Raw genomic sequence first — 16,591 nt, forward strand, 5'->3', positions numbered from 1 at the left:
GAAATTGCTCAGAGAGAGAGAGGCCAGGGGCTGGCTCTGATTCCCACAGGGGCTCAGTCTTGGGGCACTCCCCCTGGCTCTGGTTTCCCTGTTGGGCCGGGGGGCACTGCATGAGCTTTGTAAGGTTTTCTGTCATGTGCTGGCCAGGGAAGACATCTGGAGCCTGACCCTGGGATCTGTGTTGTTTGACTGTTGCAGGAGAGGCCTCACCCTGAAGACCGTTTCCTCCTCAGGTACGGTGGGCATAGTGATCGGAGAGGGTGGGAGGGGGAGGCGTGGTGTTGCTGACCTGTGCGAAATTAGTTGGTGAATCTCAGTTCTCAGTCCACCTTACGCAGACCTCTGCCACAATGGCACTAACTGCCCTCCTCATCGGCTGTTCCAGCAAGGAATTGGATATGGTTTGAAGACTGACCTGTGCTCCAGAGCTGTCTACTCTGAGCAGGGCTGAGGTGTGCTGGCGGAATGGCTTGGGCAGTGCGCCCTGATGCTGCCAGGGCTCTCTGTGGATAAACAGGACTGAGGGCTTTGGGGCTGTCAGTGCAGCTACTAAACCCACTGAAAACACGGAGCCCGGGATCCTTGCCCTGATCTGTGCTGCAGTCAGAGAACCACTCTGAAGCAAAGGGCTGTAAACCCAGGCAGGCCAGTGGGAGGCCCTTAGTCTTCACTAAGTGCAGGGAGTTCGGCCTGAGGATTTGCTTGCCGCATTTGGCCACACTGCACTGGTATCCAAAGGAGGTGTGTTTTCCCTGAGGTCAGCCTGCTCTGCCCAGCCTTCCCTCTGGCCCTGGGTGGCTGCCTGTGGAACTCTCAGCAGCACAAAATGGTCTTAAGAGTTTAGTTAATAAAGAGCCCAGGTTCATGTTAACTCCCCCGGCCCAGAAGTGATGTCCTTGCTGGTGAAAGGGGCCTGATCAACAGCCCTGTGTGCCTTCACAGAGCATGGACAGTGCCCCCTTCTACCTCGCTCCTACACAGGAGTGTCATGTCACTGCCCTGGTTATAACTCTGCTCCCACTGGGCAGCCTCTGACTCGTCTGCATTCTAATGAATCAGCCCCTTGCCTCTCTGTGACAGGCAGCAAAGCAGCTGGCAGGAGGCCGTGGTGTGCTGTGGGTGCCTGTCCGTCAGGAACTGCACTGAGACACCCCCATCATGGCTCTTAGCAACCCCTGCTGTTCCAGTCCTGGGTCTTCCTGGAGCCAAAACTAACACACAGCTGAGGGCTCGGAGCAGACCCCATCCAAACTCTTTTTGCCTTCTCCAGTGGCTGTGGGTTGCCCCCTTCTGCCTCAGAGGTGGCGGCATTTTGTGCTAAGCAATTCCTGAGCGGTACATCCTTTACAAAGTGCTTTGGTGATCATGTGTGATGGAAGGTGCTGTGGGAACGTAAGACAAGTTTGTTGCTAGGAGCAGAAAGAAAGTATTGAGAGCTGTTGGTACAAAATAGCTTCTCCAGGCTCTCTGTGTGTGTCACAGCTAGGCTCTGGGCTCACGGCCTCAGGGGCCTGTTGACGTGGGCGCATCTGTCTCCCTCTAGGGACCTCGGTGTCTCAGTTAATGATCGACATAGGGCAGAGACGGCTCAAGGTTTTGAAGCAGAATGTCGAGGATTGCCTGGATTTACTGGACCCAAGTGAGGTGCCAGCCACAGGGGAGAGGCTCCCTGTCACCAACTGGGAGGTAGAGCGCAAGAGAGAGGAGGTCAGTCCTGGCTGACAGCCTGTCCTAGCTGTGCGTGTGTCCAGTGATCTGGTATGGGGCCAGGCGGGGTTGAGGGGCGATGGTGGGGCTCTTCTCGCAGAAGAAAGAGGTAAATCCTTCGACCTTGGGAGGGAAGGACCCAGTGCAGGAGAGGTTTTGAGTTGGAGGGAGCGAGGGTGGCTCTTGCTGTGGCATACAGGCTTTTGGCATTTCTTGGGATAGTGCTGCAATGCGTCGGGTTCCCAGAGCTCACGCGGGATGCTCAGACCTAAGAGCTAAAATCAGCTCTTCCGGGCTCACTCTCCTGGTCTGGGGAAGAGCTGCTGGTTTTCCCAGTGATGCTCGGAGCCCCAGGGATGGATCAGTGTGCCAGGCTGCCTGGACTCCCTGTCCCTCTGTCTGTGGAGTAGAAGCTGGCTAACAATTCTCTTTTCAGCTGAGTAAGGACGTCTTTACAGTGCCAGCCAACTTCCTGGTGATTAGCCCAGAGGAGAAGGAGGCGATTCGTGATGCCTGCCTGGCAGGTCAGTGCCACAGCCATACCTACAGGACACAGACTGTGTGCAACAGTCAGCTGTGTCTGGGCTTGGGCTCTGCCTGAGCGCCTTGCAGACCTGATTTTGAGAGCTGCAGGCTCTCAGTCAGAGCTCCCTGCGGGTTAGCAGGCTCCCCGCTGGCTGGGGCTCTCCAGGAGCGTGCCCAGGTCTCAGTGAGGCACCCTCTGCCTCCATCCCTCACGAGCTTTCTGCACCCAGGGCTTTCTGCACCAACCGGGTCTGCCTCTCAGGGGTGGCTTTGGAATGGGGGCAGGGCTCCTGAGCCGCATGGTTCAGTCAGGCCCTGCCTGCAGGGTTGTGCTCTCTGGGGATGTTGATCCACGTGGCGTGGGATGGCAACTGGCATTCCAGTCCCTGGCCTGGCCCTTCACAGATGCAGCTAGAATGAGATGCTGCCTCTAGCCAGGGGATTTGCGAACCCTGTAATCATCCCCAGTGGAGACTGGGGGGCTGCAGTGGAGCTCTGCCCTGACGGGTCCCTGTGGTTCTGAGGGTGGGGCTTTAGAGTGCTTTTAGGGAATGAGCTGAGTCAGCGAGAGGCACCCAGAGTGTGACGGCAACCCCCCTTTTCCTGCAGGAGCTCCTCACACCGTTCCTGGGAGTAGCTGCCTTGACAGGGACCTGAATGACGGTAGTGTAGTGTCATGCCCCAGTGGTGAGTAGAGGAGCCTGAGCCAGTGGCCACTGTTCCTTGCTGAGGCCTTTTGCCTGGCCTGCAGTTCTCCAATCTGTAGGGCTGCAGTCTAATTTCATTCTCGCTTTTGGCAGACCCTGGTGCAATGTCCCGAAGTTTGGACGTTTCCCTGGATAATCCCTGGGACAAGCTTCAGTCAGTGTCCGTGACTCTGTCATCCTCCTTGGAAGGTGAGTGCACACATTTCCCTACAGCATCTCCTTTTGCAAGTGGAGAACGTCTTTCCTTCTCTCTCTGTGTCTGTACACCCGGTATCTTACACCTTCTGGAGATACAGGGTCAGACAGGAAGAATTGTGTGCTCGTGCACATGCATGCAATTTATAAGCCTTGTTACCACCATCACACTTGAAATTGCACACTCACTTTTGCACATGCAGTTCTTAAAACGTGGCCCATGATGTGTGCGCATGCAGGGGTTGAGGATGGTTTTCAGGAAGGTGCAGCCTGGATCTCTTTGATATATTTAGGTGCCCGTTTGTGTGTGTGATAGCGTTTGCCAGTCCACCCATCTGCATGCACCAAGTGTGATAGACTTTATTCCCCCCATAAATGGCTGATGCCCTTGCACAATATTGGTGGTACCTCTATCATGGTAGTGCCTAGAGGCCACCGGAGATCAACACCCCATTGTGCTAGGTGCTGTACAGACACAGAGTAATAGACAGCCCCTGTCTTGAAGAACTAACTCAACAAGACAGACAAAGGCCGGGGGATGGAGAATAACGGGCAGAGTGAACAACGGGATCAGTGACAGAAGTAGTAGTGCCATCACGTGGGTTTGTTTTTAATGTTCTGGGCGGGGTTGTGTTGGGACAGGATCAGTTAAACAGAAAAACACCAGAAGGGAGAGGGGATGTGGAATGAGTCAGGGCAGGGCAGCCTGTACAGCAGGGAGAGACTCTGTGAGGGAGGGTGTTGGTGCAAACAGCCAGTCAGCACAGAGGAGAGAATGCCCAATAGAACCTGGATAAGACACTTGAAGGACACCTCCGGTAGCCAAGAGTTGCTGTAGCAGAACCAATGAGGAGTCCTTGTGGCACCTTAGAGACTAACACATTTATTTGGGCATAAGCTTTCATGGGTTAGAACCCACTTCATCAGATGCATGGAGTGGAAAAGACTGTAGCCGGTATATATACATACTACATGAAAAGATGGGAGTTGCCTTACCAAGTCGGGTGTCAGTCTAACGAGACAATTCAATTACCAAGGGAGGAAAAATCACTTTTGTAGTGACCCATTTCAAACAGCTGAAAAGAAGGTGTGAGTAACAGTAGGGGGAAATTTAGTTTTTGTAATAACCCATCCACTCCCAGTCTTTATTCAGGCCTAACCATCTCCTGCCAACTTTGCCATCATTGGCCCCTGTGGATAGTTCCCCTTTGAAATTGTCCTTCCCCAGCTGCCTTCCCAGCCCCAGAGAGGTGGGACAGACTCTGCCCATGCTGCTGTCTCCTGCCATCTTCCACAGAGAAAGCTGTGTTTTGTTCTGTTTTGTCAGAGAAGTCCATTATCCAGCTCAGCCTGCCAAGCACACAAGAGGCCCAACTGGCCAGCTCAGCAGAGGAGGTGGCCGTCATGCAGCCTGACAGCAACACCCCAGATTTCTTGGAGCCTTCCAGCCAGAAGTCCCCTTGTACCTTATCCCAGGATGAACCAGTGAAGACTGTATCACCATCACTGCTGTCCTACAGCAGTACATGTGCCCCAGAAGTTGCCAGTCAAGGAACAGCTGCTGCCACATTCCAGAGGGCAACACATGTGGACAAAAACCGTGATGCCAGCCATGACATCCCCTGTGGCCAGCCATCTGGGGCTTTCCAAGCCAATCTGTGCCCTTTCTCTCCTGCTCTTCCTATTTTGGGCAGCATCAACAGCAGAGCAGCACCCCCTGCAAATGGAGGGCAGGCTGATCGTGGTGGCACGGCTTCCCTCCCCAATGTGGGGAACAGTGGTCTGACAAGCTCTGAATGGGACACTGAGCTAGGGAGTGGAGCTGGGGGAAAAGATCTGTGCAGGAGCAGGCAGCACAGGGTGACTAAGAGAAAGCTGCTAGTGGATAACAATAAGGTCCATGGCCAGGTTTTGCCCAACCCAGGCAAAACCCATCAGAGAGCACAGAGGAAACCTCCCCATGTGGATGTGCCCATGGGGGACACGCACTGCATGGACATGAACATAGTGGGCCAGAACCCTAGTATGGAGTCAGTGAGTGCTCAGAGAGCCAAGAAGAGCAGGCAGGAGCAAGCTGGGCCAGCTCAGGAGCCTGCACTGCCTGGGAACCCGGAGGGGCTGCCAGGAAGGGGGAATGAGACAGCCTCAGTCGGGAGCATGGCTGCATCCGGGCCAGGCCAGCACAGAGCCCAGCAACAGGTAAAGATTCGGAGGCTCATTATCACTTCTTAGTTTTGTCTTAGTGTCCCACAGTCTCCTGTCTCCCAGCCCCAAGGCCCTGCCTTGCAGCCACCAGCCTTCCAGCTGAGAAGAAAAGGGAAGGGCTCCCTCTGAGGCCGTCTGCCTCTCCTTGCTGGGCCTGAGCTTTCTTCCCCTGCAACAGTCCTGCTCCAGGAGCAAGGGGTCTATGTCAGCGCACATCTGCCAGGAAACTGCCCTCTGCCAGGCATTCCCAATAGCAGCTGTTGCTCCTGTGCCAGACAGTAGACAGCCATGTCCATGGTGGGAAGGTGGGAAGAGCCTGTTGTGACCATGTGGCTGGGGAAGGGGGAGGCAGAAGCCACATGCAGCAGGATTTGGAGGAGCTAGTCAGAGCGCAGGGGTGAGAGTACAGAGAACACACTCCAGCACTTGCTACAAGCCATCTCCTGGGCTCCCAGATGGAGATGGGGTCCTAAACAACCAAGGAAATCCTCCAGCTCTCTATGTAACTAACCCAGTAACGTGAAAGAGGCCCTGCCATGCTGCACATGCTGAAGTAGGCTCAATCTTACAGCACAAGGCCCCCTCCTTGGAGGGGATCAGTCATTGTTTCAGGGGACCTCTCCTTAAGGTTGGTGTCTGTTTTGGGAGGCTTTCACTCCAGGGCTGCGCCAAGCAACTCAGATTTCCAAGAGAATCCCCTGCTCCTGCCTGCTGGCTTGCCCAGAGCTCTTGTCTTTCCCTGGGGACGTCTAGTGTCGTGGTTCCACCGGGTAAATGTGCATGAAACCAGCTTCTCTGAGCCAGGAGAGCTGGTGGGGGAGAAACCTACGCCCGGAGCTCTGCATGGGCTGGGGATATTTTTCAGCTGTGATGTTTAATATAGATTGAACCGAATTGTCTTCCTTCCCTCCAGAAGTATGTGAAAACAACCCCGTTTCAATACACCTACAAGGCACCAACGCCAGATCTCTGTGCCCGAGTGAACTCCACCAGGTCAGTGTGGTGCATGGGTCTCCCAGACGGGGCACACCCCAGCTAAGTGGGCTTCTCAGATTCCCTTTGCACCTCATTTAAAACGAGAGCGAAAATAAACTCACCCCATAAGCTGCTCTGCGTCCTGTCCAAAGCAGCTGGCACGGCTCCAGAGACCCTATTGCCGGTACAGCTGGAGGAGAGACCTGCGCCAGTCCCCCTTAGAGTTCACTCCCATCCGCCAGCTCCCTCTGACAACAGCTTGGGCCGCAATGCCATGCTGCTGTCAGGGAGCTGCACTTGCACAGCCCCTACAAACCCAGCTGACACTGACTGACTGACACTGCTGTGAGCTGGGTCCCCATTGCTTCACTAGGCGGTGGGCTCTCAAACCAAGTCAGTGTGGTTCACACTGTAATACAGGGATTGACTCATGGCCCTCTCCCTTCTCAGTTGCGGTTATCAAACATGTGGGTGGTAAGTATGGTAGTTCTTGCCTGTGGGGCGTAGAACTGGAGCGCCAACCCATGTTCCCTCTCTGAGAACACTAATCACACTTGATTTGTCTCTTCATTACACAGCTTAATTCCTCCCACCTGCAGTGTTCCCTTGCCCACTGATTCCCTTCCACCCTGGACATACTGTCAGTACCTTGTTCCTTTCTCCCCTCATTGGCAGCTGGCAGTCCCAGCTCTTGGCCAGCTCTAGTAAAGGCAGCCAGGCTGACTCCTGGTTTGAGCTGCACTTACAGTCCTTGGCAATGAGTGCTTGGACTCTTGTCAAAGCAGCTGAAGAGAAGCAGCGGCACCATGTGACCAGCCTCTTTGGGGATCACCAGTCACTGCTGTGTGGAGCACAGCTGCTCGGGGGTCTCACTCAGAGGCTCCCTTGGCAGAGTACAGCATTGTTCTGGATGGCAGCCGAGCCCTGCGGTAGGTAAGCACTGCAGTTGCAGAGCAGCCGTCCCGTTCTCACTCGCGCTCATGTTTTGGTTGACAGGATCTCGAAGGCGATGCTGCGGTGGGCCTGCTGGGTCATCACCAAAGCTGAGCAGCCCTGAGCAAAGGCTCTGGTGGAGTTCCAACGTGCTATTCAGAGGTTCTCCTGTTCTTGTTCATGGCTTACCCGAAGGGAAGAGCATGGAAGGGTGTGACTTGATATCCCTACAGAGTAGGCTTTCTGGGGCCAAAAGGAAGGTCTGTTGGCACAACTCTGGCCCAGACTCTTGGAATAGCTACTGTGCTGTATGCTGGGAGTCCCTTGCCACAGTGGGGGCAGCCGAAGGGCTGTGGCTGCTGCAGGGAAGCAGCATGCATGACCCTTCGCTGGCATGGTGTGACACTACTGAATCTCCTGCTTAGCTATGGCTGGGAGGGGCAATTGGGTTTTTTCCTGTGCTCCACAGAGAAGGGCTGGTGTAGGGAACGTCAGGTAGACACAAGTCATCCTCGTGGCTGGATACCTTGCTGTGGGATATTCTGCTCTCCCTTCTCCCTCCAATCACCTCTTCAGCATGTTAAACCCCAGCTGGAAAGCAATGCCCCTCAGCACTCTGCCTGTCCTGCACACCTGCCCAGTCTGTTATTTGTCAAGGAATGAAATGAGCAGGGATAGGAGCAGGCATCTCAAAAGCACAGCAGAGCACCTATGAGCAAGGGGCTTGCTACATCTCCTTAGAACCTGCAGCATCCCTTAACTGGGCTAATGCCCCAGCCCTAGGCTCCAGCCAGAGGAGTTCCCATGTTGTAGCAGAGGTTAGGAAAGCACTGAGGTAGCATTCCTTATCTGCAGCAGCGCACCCCTCTACCAATTGCAACTCTGGAGTCAATGCAGTAGTTTGGTCTTTTAATGCTTTGTTTGATTAGGTTCCTGCTCCGTTTGTTACAAAATATTTCACATGGTTTATGCTTTGGAAATGAAAAATAAAAAGTTGTCTATTTTTAAATACATGGCTCTGATAGAATATCTTCATACCCCCCACCCCCCCCCCCCAAACATCAGGTGCAACAAGGGGCATGCTGCGGAGCTGGAGGGGGAAGCAAAGGGACCTCTAGTCACAATACAAATACAGTGTCCTTTGCTCTGCTTTGTGCTGGTGGAGGCTGTGGGCCTAGTTGAGTTACAAGCAGGTATTGTCTGTCAGAGGAGTGGGAACAGTTGTGTATGTGAAATAGCAGGGCTAAGGGAAGTTTTGTTACCTTAGGATAGTGGTTCCCAAACAGGGAAGGGGGTGGGGGGAGAGGTGTGGAGGAACGTGGGCAGGGGGGGGATGCAGAGAGGGAGTGCCCCACCCCCAGCTGCAGCTCTGGTCTCAGCCCCTGGCAGCAGCCCTGATTGCCAGCCCCACCCCCAGCTCTGACCATGGCTCCTGACTGTGGCTCTGGGGACAACATAGATGGGGGGTGGGGGGAAGGGGCTGATGTAAAAAGTTTGGGGACCCCTGCCTTAGGCTGTGAGCCTGGGGACAGAATTACTTGTATTTTTGGCTGCAGAATTTTGATCCAGACACTAAATTAAATAAATTCTAGCCCTTGTGCTGCTGACAAAAACCTTAGCCAAGACCCAAATGTGACTGACATGTAAAGCCCGCAGCCAGCCGGAACCAAGAGTGGGACAGGTCTGAAGAGCTCCATTCCTTGCAGCAGGTTGATGACATCAAAGCCTCCCACCAGCTTCAATTTAATTATTTCCTAGCAGCTCATCTTTGCAGACCCCGAGTTCCTGTGCTTATCAACTCCCACCCCCACACCTTGTCCAGCTGCCTAAACCTGCTGCTGCTTCAGAGCAGTTGCTCAGTGTCCGTGCCCAGTTCTGCAGTAGGCTGAAATGATGGGGCACCTGAAATAAATGCACCGGCAGGAGAAACACACAGTTAGCTACACATCTGGGATTAGTCATGTTCACATTTTAATCAAACCCTCCAGGTTTATTTTTTCAACTGACTAAGCAGTGCCACAGAATTTCCAGCCTGCTATGGTGGAGCGGTGTAGAACGCAGAGCCAGCGTGTACAGAGCACATGGGGCTGTGCCTTCAGCCCAAACCCCTGTTGCTGGAAGTGGAGGATCTGCTTGAGTAAGAATGGCAGGATCATGCAGACAGGTTAAATCAAACTGATGGCATGCACCCAGACTAATGGTTGGAGGGGAACGATCTGTTCTGGGCCCCAGAAGAGGCAGATTGCTCTGTCTTGAGTAGATTTGGATGTGAGTATTACACCCTACCTGAAAATCACCTAATGCAGCATTGCACAACCCTGTTGTTATGGGGCTGTATAATACAAGGCAAATTCCGACGTATGGCAAACACACAAGCCCCTGGCCATGCCTGCTATTGCTGCATACTTAATAGCTGTGCATGCATCCACAGAGCCAGATGCTCCAGGAGAAGCTTCTGGTGGCAAACTCAGCTACTGGCTTTTGGCATCTCTGTTTTAGTCAGCTGGAGTTTGTGTAAAGCCAGCTGTGCGCACTATGAGACTAGCAGAGGGTAATAGGAGCTGGAAAGGGGGTCCTCTTGTAGATCGTTCAGGAATTGTTAGCAGCCCCCCCAGCAGAGCCAGGCTCTGGTCTGTCCCCGTTTCCATAGGAAGCACTGATGTTCTACACCTGGGAGCACGAAGGGATGGGGAGCAGGCTAGGGGCCTCCTCCCCCATCTCTCCGCTGCCTGCGCCATGGTGCCCTACACTGCACAGGTGCTTGAGCTGCTATTGCAAATTATAAGCCTTCAGCGTGCACTCGGTCGCAGTGTTTTATTGGAAATGACAGCAGGCGGCAGCCCCCACTAACTCATTGTCCCTGGGGGGCTGCTGGCAGATCTGGAGCCGCTCTTTGGTGTATGGCTGTTCTGTGCATTTTCAACCGGTTGTTCCACAGCTTGCGGCCGCTCCCCCTGCAGTTCGGCTGTGGCCCTGTGCTCGTCTTGTGGCAGAGTGTCTGGGGAAGGGGCCACAAAACACAGCATTAGTGAGGGTCACAACAGCGTTACTGAAGGTGGCTCCGTACAGCAACAAAGGGAGCCGGGAACTGCAGCTCAGTAGGAGGGGAGGGGCCTGACTGGCTGCTTTAGCCTCTGTGCACCTGTCCCCACAGGGCCAGATTCTCCCCGTTAAACCAGTGTAACTGCACTGGTCTCAGGGTGGCCACTCCCACCTTACATTAGTAGGGGTGAGAGCAGGATCGGGGGGGGGCAGCATGCAGGTGTAGGGAAGAGGAGTGGACCGGGTCTAGGGGGAAGGCCAGGCAAGCACCAGCAGGAGGTGCCGGGGCAATGCCGAAGGAGAAAGGGCTCTGAGTTGGTGTGGATGCCATGCCCTGTGCCCATGCTGTAGGGCTAGCCCATCCTTACCCTTCAGTGCTGCCGGGGGGCTGGGTGTGCTGCTCCCTGCCACATCCACCGTGGAGTTGGGGTTAGGCTTCCGTTTCAGGACTGGCGAGCGCTTCAGGCGCAGGGGGATTTTTACACCTGAAGGAAATGCAAGCAGTGTAATGCTACCAGCTGGGGGGCACTGGCGGGGAACGGGGCCTGTGCAAGAGCCTAGAGCCATCGCTATTCCTGACGTTGCAGAACCAATGTCAACAGCGCTAAAGCAGATTTGAAGTTGGCTCTGGCCCTTTCTTCTTGGAGCTCACAGGTGGGGTCTGGCAGGCTTGAAGGGGTGCACGGGGTATGTGTGTATGCACGTACCCACCCAGGGCACGTGGCCTTCTGCAAAGCCGCTGTCCTGATTGCTCGCCTGCAGGGAGTCTGACCCCACAAGCGGGACTCTATTGGAGCAGACCCAAAACTACCACCCCTAATTCCAGAAGCTTCCGGATGTGGCGAGCTTAATCTGCCTAGCAACAATATCCCAGACACAGCTCACTCCTACCTCCCCCAATGGGTCTCTTAAAGAGATATCTCCCTATTAGGCACATGGGTTACACACTCAAGGTTTCAGAGCGCAGTTACAAACCAACAAAGAGTCCTGGGGCACCTTATAGACTTCATTCCATTAAGTGGGTATTCACCCACAAAAGCTTATGCTCCAGTACATCTGTTAGTCTATAAGGTGCCACAGAACTTGTTGCTGCTTTTACAGATCCAGACTAACACAGCTACCCCTCTGATACTAGTTACAAACCAAGTGAGTGTCGCTGCTGGGTGCGAGTAAAACGTCCCCTAGGCTGGGCACCTTATCTGGTGCGTTTCTTAGCTCAGCTGAGTGACTTGCCTTTTAAAACAAAAAACAAAAAAAACTGCTCAGATTTCAGAGTTGTTTGCGCAGACGGATACTGGTTCAGGGCACAAAGGCACACAGGCTTGGGTAGCAGCTCTGCTGCCATAATGACTGTCACTATACCTGGGGGGAGCGGGGTAAATGCGTGCTCTGCTGGATCATGGGGCACACAGCTTACTCCAGTTTGCATTTGCACAGCTAGGTACCCATGGGCACTGCTACCCTGTGGGAAAATCAGCCCCTTTTGTTTCCGGCCCAGCATGCCTCTGCCAGTTCAGGAGCGTTCATTTAGGTGCACAGGAATTACACCAGGTCAGAATCATAGACTCATAGGACTGGAAGGAACCTCGAGAGGTCTCTAGTCCAGTCCCCTGCACTCATTGCAGGACTAAGTATTATCTAGACCATCCCCCCCACAGTGGTTTGTCCATACTGCTCTTAAAAATCTCCAATGAAGGAGATTCCACAACCTCCCTAGGCAATTTGTTCCAGTGCTTAACCACCCTGACAGAATGTCCAACCTAAATGGCCCTTGGTGCAATTTAACCCCACTGCTTCTTGTCTTGTCCTGTCCTCAAGGAGGGAGCCAGCTGAGCAGCAGCTCACAGGTGGTGCTTGCATGCCCTGGACACACCCACACCGGGAGGAGCTCAGGCCCCAGGGCGCTCCTCACACTTACTCTCCAGAGTAGCCATGCAGCCCTGCTCCCTGAGCTGTTCTTCGTGAACGGAAACAGCGCGCCTGGTGGCCACATTTTTCAGCCGAGGCTTGGGTTTCAGGTGATTGTCTGAAAAGAAGAGGAGACACTGTCCTCGAGTGGAGTCTGCTCAGTCACTCTGCTGCTGCCAGTCCACCCTCTGGATCACGGTAACCTGGCATCCTGGCTTTCCTTTTGCTGTGCCACAAACATGAACCCCTTCTGAGCCCACTCCGGCTGCATGAACAAGCTGCCCCTGCACAGGGGTGGGAGCAACTAGGGAACCCGCCCACTCCAATGCCTGCAAAGCCGAACTGAAGCCAGCTGGCAGGGCTGCTGCTGAGGCCTTTCTGGGACCGACGCAAAGGGAGAAACAGCCAGGACACGGCCTGAGCCACCCTGCCACCGGCCAGTCCCCAGGCACCCACTGCGAAATGGTTTGGAATATGTCCCTGCTGGCAACACGTGGCTCTAGGCTACTCTGCATACAGCCAGGGACGGAGCCCAGCCCTGCTGCCTGCAGGGCCCAGAAGCTGCTCTACACACATGACTGGCACCTGGTAAATCAGGTTTCAGGTTAATTTACCTAACTTCACTTAATAGGAGTAGAAGTGGCCACACAGGAGCTTGCCCTATATCAGAGGTGGGCAAACTACGGCCCGCGGCACTAACCTGCCCAGCCCCTGAGCTCCTGGCTGGGAAGGCTCACTCCCGGCCCCTCGCCCGCTGTCCCTCCTTCTCTGCAGCTTGCACCTGCCCACCTCCCAGGCTTTCCAATAAGCCTGTCCTGCCGCTCGGGGGGGGGGGCAGTCAGATGGGGCAGAGGTTCAAGGGGGGCGGTCAGGAGACAAGGGGGTTGGATAGGGGGTGGGGTCCTGGGGGGCAGTTTGGGAGGGGGTGGTCAGGGGACAAGGAGTGGGGCAGGGGGGGTTGGATCGGGGGGGCCTGTCAGGGGGCGGGGGTGTGGATAGGTGGCGGGGTAGTCAGGGGACAGGGAGCAGGGGGGGGTTGGATAGGGGGGTGGGATCCCAGGGGAGCGGATAGAGGCGGGGGGGTCCCGGGAGAAGGCAGTCAGGGGACAGGGAGCAGGGGGGTTGGATAGGTCGGGGGTTTTGAGGGATGCAGTAAGTGGGAGAAGGTGGTAAGGGGACAGGTGCCAGGCTGTTTGGGGAGGCACAGCCTTTCCTACCTGGCCCTTCATACCGTTTCACAACCCCAATGTGGCCCTCGGGCCATAAAGTTTGCCCATCCCTGCCATATATCCAACTTACTGCAACCAGTGCCAGCGCTATGCATGGACAGGGCCTACAAGAAGGGGTTGCTGCTTTTCACGTCCACGGTCTCTGCAGGGCCCAGCCGAGGGAGCTAGAGTCTATAGCGTCACTGACGGTCAATGGGACTTGCTGGGGTATCACTGAGAGGGAACTGGACTCTATGCTCCCATGCTGCAGCTGATGGGCCAGCAGTCACCAAACCCATCGTTCTCCTTATTAACTGAGCACCCGGGCCCTGGAGCCAATGCCACACCAAACCCAGCAGCCCAGAGCAGCACTGAACTCCCCTGTTTCTATGCCAAGGCTGAGGCAAGATGCATTGGCTGGTTAAGCGTTTCTGGCTCAAGAGGCCAGAGTAGCACACTTTGGGGCCTGGTCTGTGCTTAAAATGTAGGTCACCCTCACCAGAACTACCTGGCTCAGGGGTGAGAACACTCTGCATGCGAGGTTGATGGGCAACTGCTTCTCTCAACCTCACTACCATTGCTCGAGGAGGTGGCTCTCCAGAGCCATAAGCTGTCTCTGCATTAGGGGGGTTATTGCTACAGGTCCCAGAGCATAGCCAGGGAGGGGAATAAGCAGCCTGTAGGCACTGCATTGCACTGTTCGAATGGCAGGTAGGGTGGGGGGGAGCAGGAGCTGGGCGAAACCTTGTCCCCTTTTAGTCACGGGGCCCTGTCTTTGGCCAACCCGAGGCTTGGCACAAGCGAGAGATCCAGACACAGTCCAGGGAAGGGGGGTACAGGGAAAGAGGAGTACTCAATCCCATGTCCTAGCCCCAGGCTATCCTGCCTCTTGGCATGTCGATGGGAGAAGAAAACTGTGACCAGGAGGAACCTGGATCCAATTTGGTGGTGCAACTTCCACAGACACGCCAAGGGAAGAATTTACAGAGGCCGTTATTGCTGGAAAGTCATTTGCTTGCCCAGCTGGAACAAAAGCAGCAATGGTTACCTGCCTGCTGGAAGCACTGGCTGAAAGCAGAGCAGGACGGGCCACAGTCCCACCGTGGGGCCCAGTCACACGTCAGCCAGGGAGCGTCTGGAATGCCGGGCTGAGACAGGAACTCTCCCCACTCCCAGCCCAGGCACCGCCCTCCTCACCAAACGCACCCAGCACTCACGCTCCTTCCCCTCTGTCAGTCACACGGCGCACCCCAGCCCTGTGTCAGCCTCTCCCCGATGGCTGCTGGACACAACTGGGTGTCCGTGCGCCAACATCGCAGTGTGTGTGTTTACTGAGCGAGCGGAAGCAAAGCCAGAGGTAGTGGGGCTATCCTGAACCTGAATCCTGAACAGGCCCCTGAACCGGGCCTGCGAGATGGCCCCCCAGGGGCAGCCCTCAGCTCTGTGCTGCTCAGGGGCAGGAACTCTGGAAAACCCTTTTCCAGGGTCTAGAACCCCAAGAGCGAGATCTCAGACATTAGAACCAGGTACTTTTTGATTCACCCCCACAGCTGTCCAAGGGCTTGCTCAGCCTCGGGCTCTGCTTTAGTGCAGGCCTTGACCTGCAGCATAGGCAGGGCACAGGAAAATCCCAAGATGCTGCTACCTGCTCTGGCACCCCAGCCAGCTCCTACTCCCTGAACTTCTTAACTCAGGCCCTCAACAGATGCAAGATTACATTCTTCACTGAGCCCCCCAGACGCCTCCACTTCACCATCCCCACATCCCATACCTGCAGCGATTGCATCTACGCTGTCCCTGCTAGCGCCTGCGTTGCTAATTCTCCTTGGTGCAGGGGCAGGCGTGCTCCTCCCAGTCCTGGGCAAGCTGCTGCTCCAGCTCTCTCGGACCTGCTGCTCCGTGGGGCTGCTCTGCTCTTGAACGACAAAGGAGCGCCTGGGGGAAGAATGGAGTTCAGAACACTTGCCCTTGAGCTCGGCATTCAGCTGCTTCCCCAGGGCCTTCCAGGAGAGCCGCACATCGCTGGGCCCGCGGCTGGACTCAACCGCCGCTCGGCCCGCTGCGTCAGCAGGGCCACTTCGCGCAGACGGGTCTGAATGGGAAAGCAAGGGAGAGATGTAAGTTGGCCCCACTCCTGGCTCAGTGGATCAGCAGAGAGAGGCAGGCCCCGCTTTTGATGCCCTGGCCCAGTTCCAGCCCTGGCTGTAGTACAGGCTGTCATCCCAGTAATACCAGCCTCACATCTTCAAAGCACTACCCCTCATAACCCATCGGGAGGAATACACTCCTCCAGGAAAAGCCTTGGAGCATGTCAGCTCCAACCAGCCTGTAGGAACTAGTGTATGATTCTTCCTGAGAGGCTGGAGGGAGACCCAGGTGTCTCGAGCCATTGGAAAGCACAGCCCCCTTTCTAGCACCCAGGACCCACTGAAAGTCATTACCCTGCCCTGCTGAAATAGACCCTGCTCTGCCCAGTGTGACGGCAGCACATGCTCCACCCACAGGGCCCAGCCCAGGCTGTGCTGCCGAGAGAAGGGACACGCGCCAAGGGGCATCGCCTGGGCCAAGTCCTGCCCACACACCCTCACTGACATCTCACAAGCCTATTCTACACAGGACCTGTTCTTTAGTGAAATCTCTCTTCCCAGTAAAGAGACGTTATTGTGGGCTCTAGTGCTAGTGACAAGTGAAATGGCCTTCCTGGGTTTCATGCACCATCAACACAGCCAAGCTGGTTTGGGAGACGGAGAAGGCATCCCCACGGGACAGACACCAACCCCAGTGCCACAAGCTAAGTACTCTGGCCTCGGGACAATCAGCCGAGTGCCCCCAACAAATGTAGCTGGGCATGTCCTGTAGGGCTGGGCTGCAGTCCACGCATAGCCCCACGGTGCGTGGCTAAGGAGGGGCAATGGGAGGGCCCTATTTTCCAAAGGGTGGCTTTAGCCTCTCATGCCCCAGCCCGTGGGAGCTGTGGGTACAGTCCCAGGTAGCTGTGCATGACAGGAGCAAGGCTGGGCTTCCAGCCTGTCCCGGCAGAACCGGTCATGTTGTGCCCAAGGACCTGTCTGCACCTGGCAGGGCAGGGCAGGGCAGGCTCCCCCGCATCCCCTCATCTGGTGCTCCCACTGGGATGGCTGGCACTGAGCATGCTGCCCCTGCTTGGCCCACACAGCTCTTCCCTTG

The 16,591-nt window shown here is 55.5% G+C and overlaps 2 protein-coding genes across 14 annotated transcripts in view; one reads left to right on the top strand and one right to left on the bottom strand.

Moving 5' to 3' along the window:
* LOC119841033 overlaps nucleotides 1–8,256 on the top strand; it is a 37,242-nt gene extending 28,986 nt beyond the window's left edge. For 4 of the 8 annotated variants that reach the window (XM_038367949.2, XM_038367953.2, XM_038367952.2 and 1 more), the window contains 8 exons: nucleotides 199–233; nucleotides 1,544–1,707; nucleotides 2,144–2,231; nucleotides 2,842–2,919; nucleotides 3,033–3,128; nucleotides 4,462–5,333; nucleotides 6,253–6,332; nucleotides 7,311–8,256. In XM_038367949.2, coding sequence (XP_038223877.1) covers nucleotides 199–233; nucleotides 1,544–1,707; nucleotides 2,144–2,231; nucleotides 2,842–2,919; nucleotides 3,033–3,128; nucleotides 4,462–5,333; nucleotides 6,253–6,332; nucleotides 7,311–7,371 — 1,474 coding nt within the window. In that variant the 3' untranslated portion in view covers nucleotides 7,372–8,256. The other 4 variants (XM_043495391.1, XM_038367950.2, XM_043495390.1 and 1 more) reach the window with 4 other exon arrangements.
* Nucleotides 8,257–10,042: 1,786 nt separating this feature from the next.
* Nucleotides 10,043–16,591, bottom strand: part of CARMIL2 (capping protein regulator and myosin 1 linker 2) — a 134,068-nt gene continuing 127,519 nt past the window's right edge. For 2 of the 6 annotated variants that reach the window (XM_043495387.1, XM_038367946.2), the window contains exons 37-40: nucleotides 15,177–15,497; nucleotides 12,208–12,315; nucleotides 10,658–10,774; nucleotides 10,043–10,245 (exon numbers count right to left, since the gene is read on the bottom strand). In XM_043495387.1, coding sequence (XP_043351322.1) covers nucleotides 10,094–10,245; nucleotides 10,658–10,774; nucleotides 12,208–12,315; nucleotides 15,177–15,497 — 698 coding nt within the window. In that variant the 3' untranslated portion in view covers nucleotides 10,043–10,093. Of the gene's footprint in view, nucleotides 10,246–10,657; nucleotides 10,775–12,207; nucleotides 12,335–15,176; nucleotides 15,498–16,591 lie in introns of those variants that run through there. The other 4 variants (XR_006275273.1, XM_043495388.1, XR_006275274.1 and 1 more) reach the window with 4 other exon arrangements.

The sequence above is a fragment of the Dermochelys coriacea genome, chromosome 12 (genome assembly GCF_009764565.3).
Source record: "Dermochelys coriacea isolate rDerCor1 chromosome 12, rDerCor1.pri.v4, whole genome shotgun sequence".
Classification (NCBI taxonomy): Eukaryota; Metazoa; Chordata; order Testudines; family Dermochelyidae; genus Dermochelys; species Dermochelys coriacea.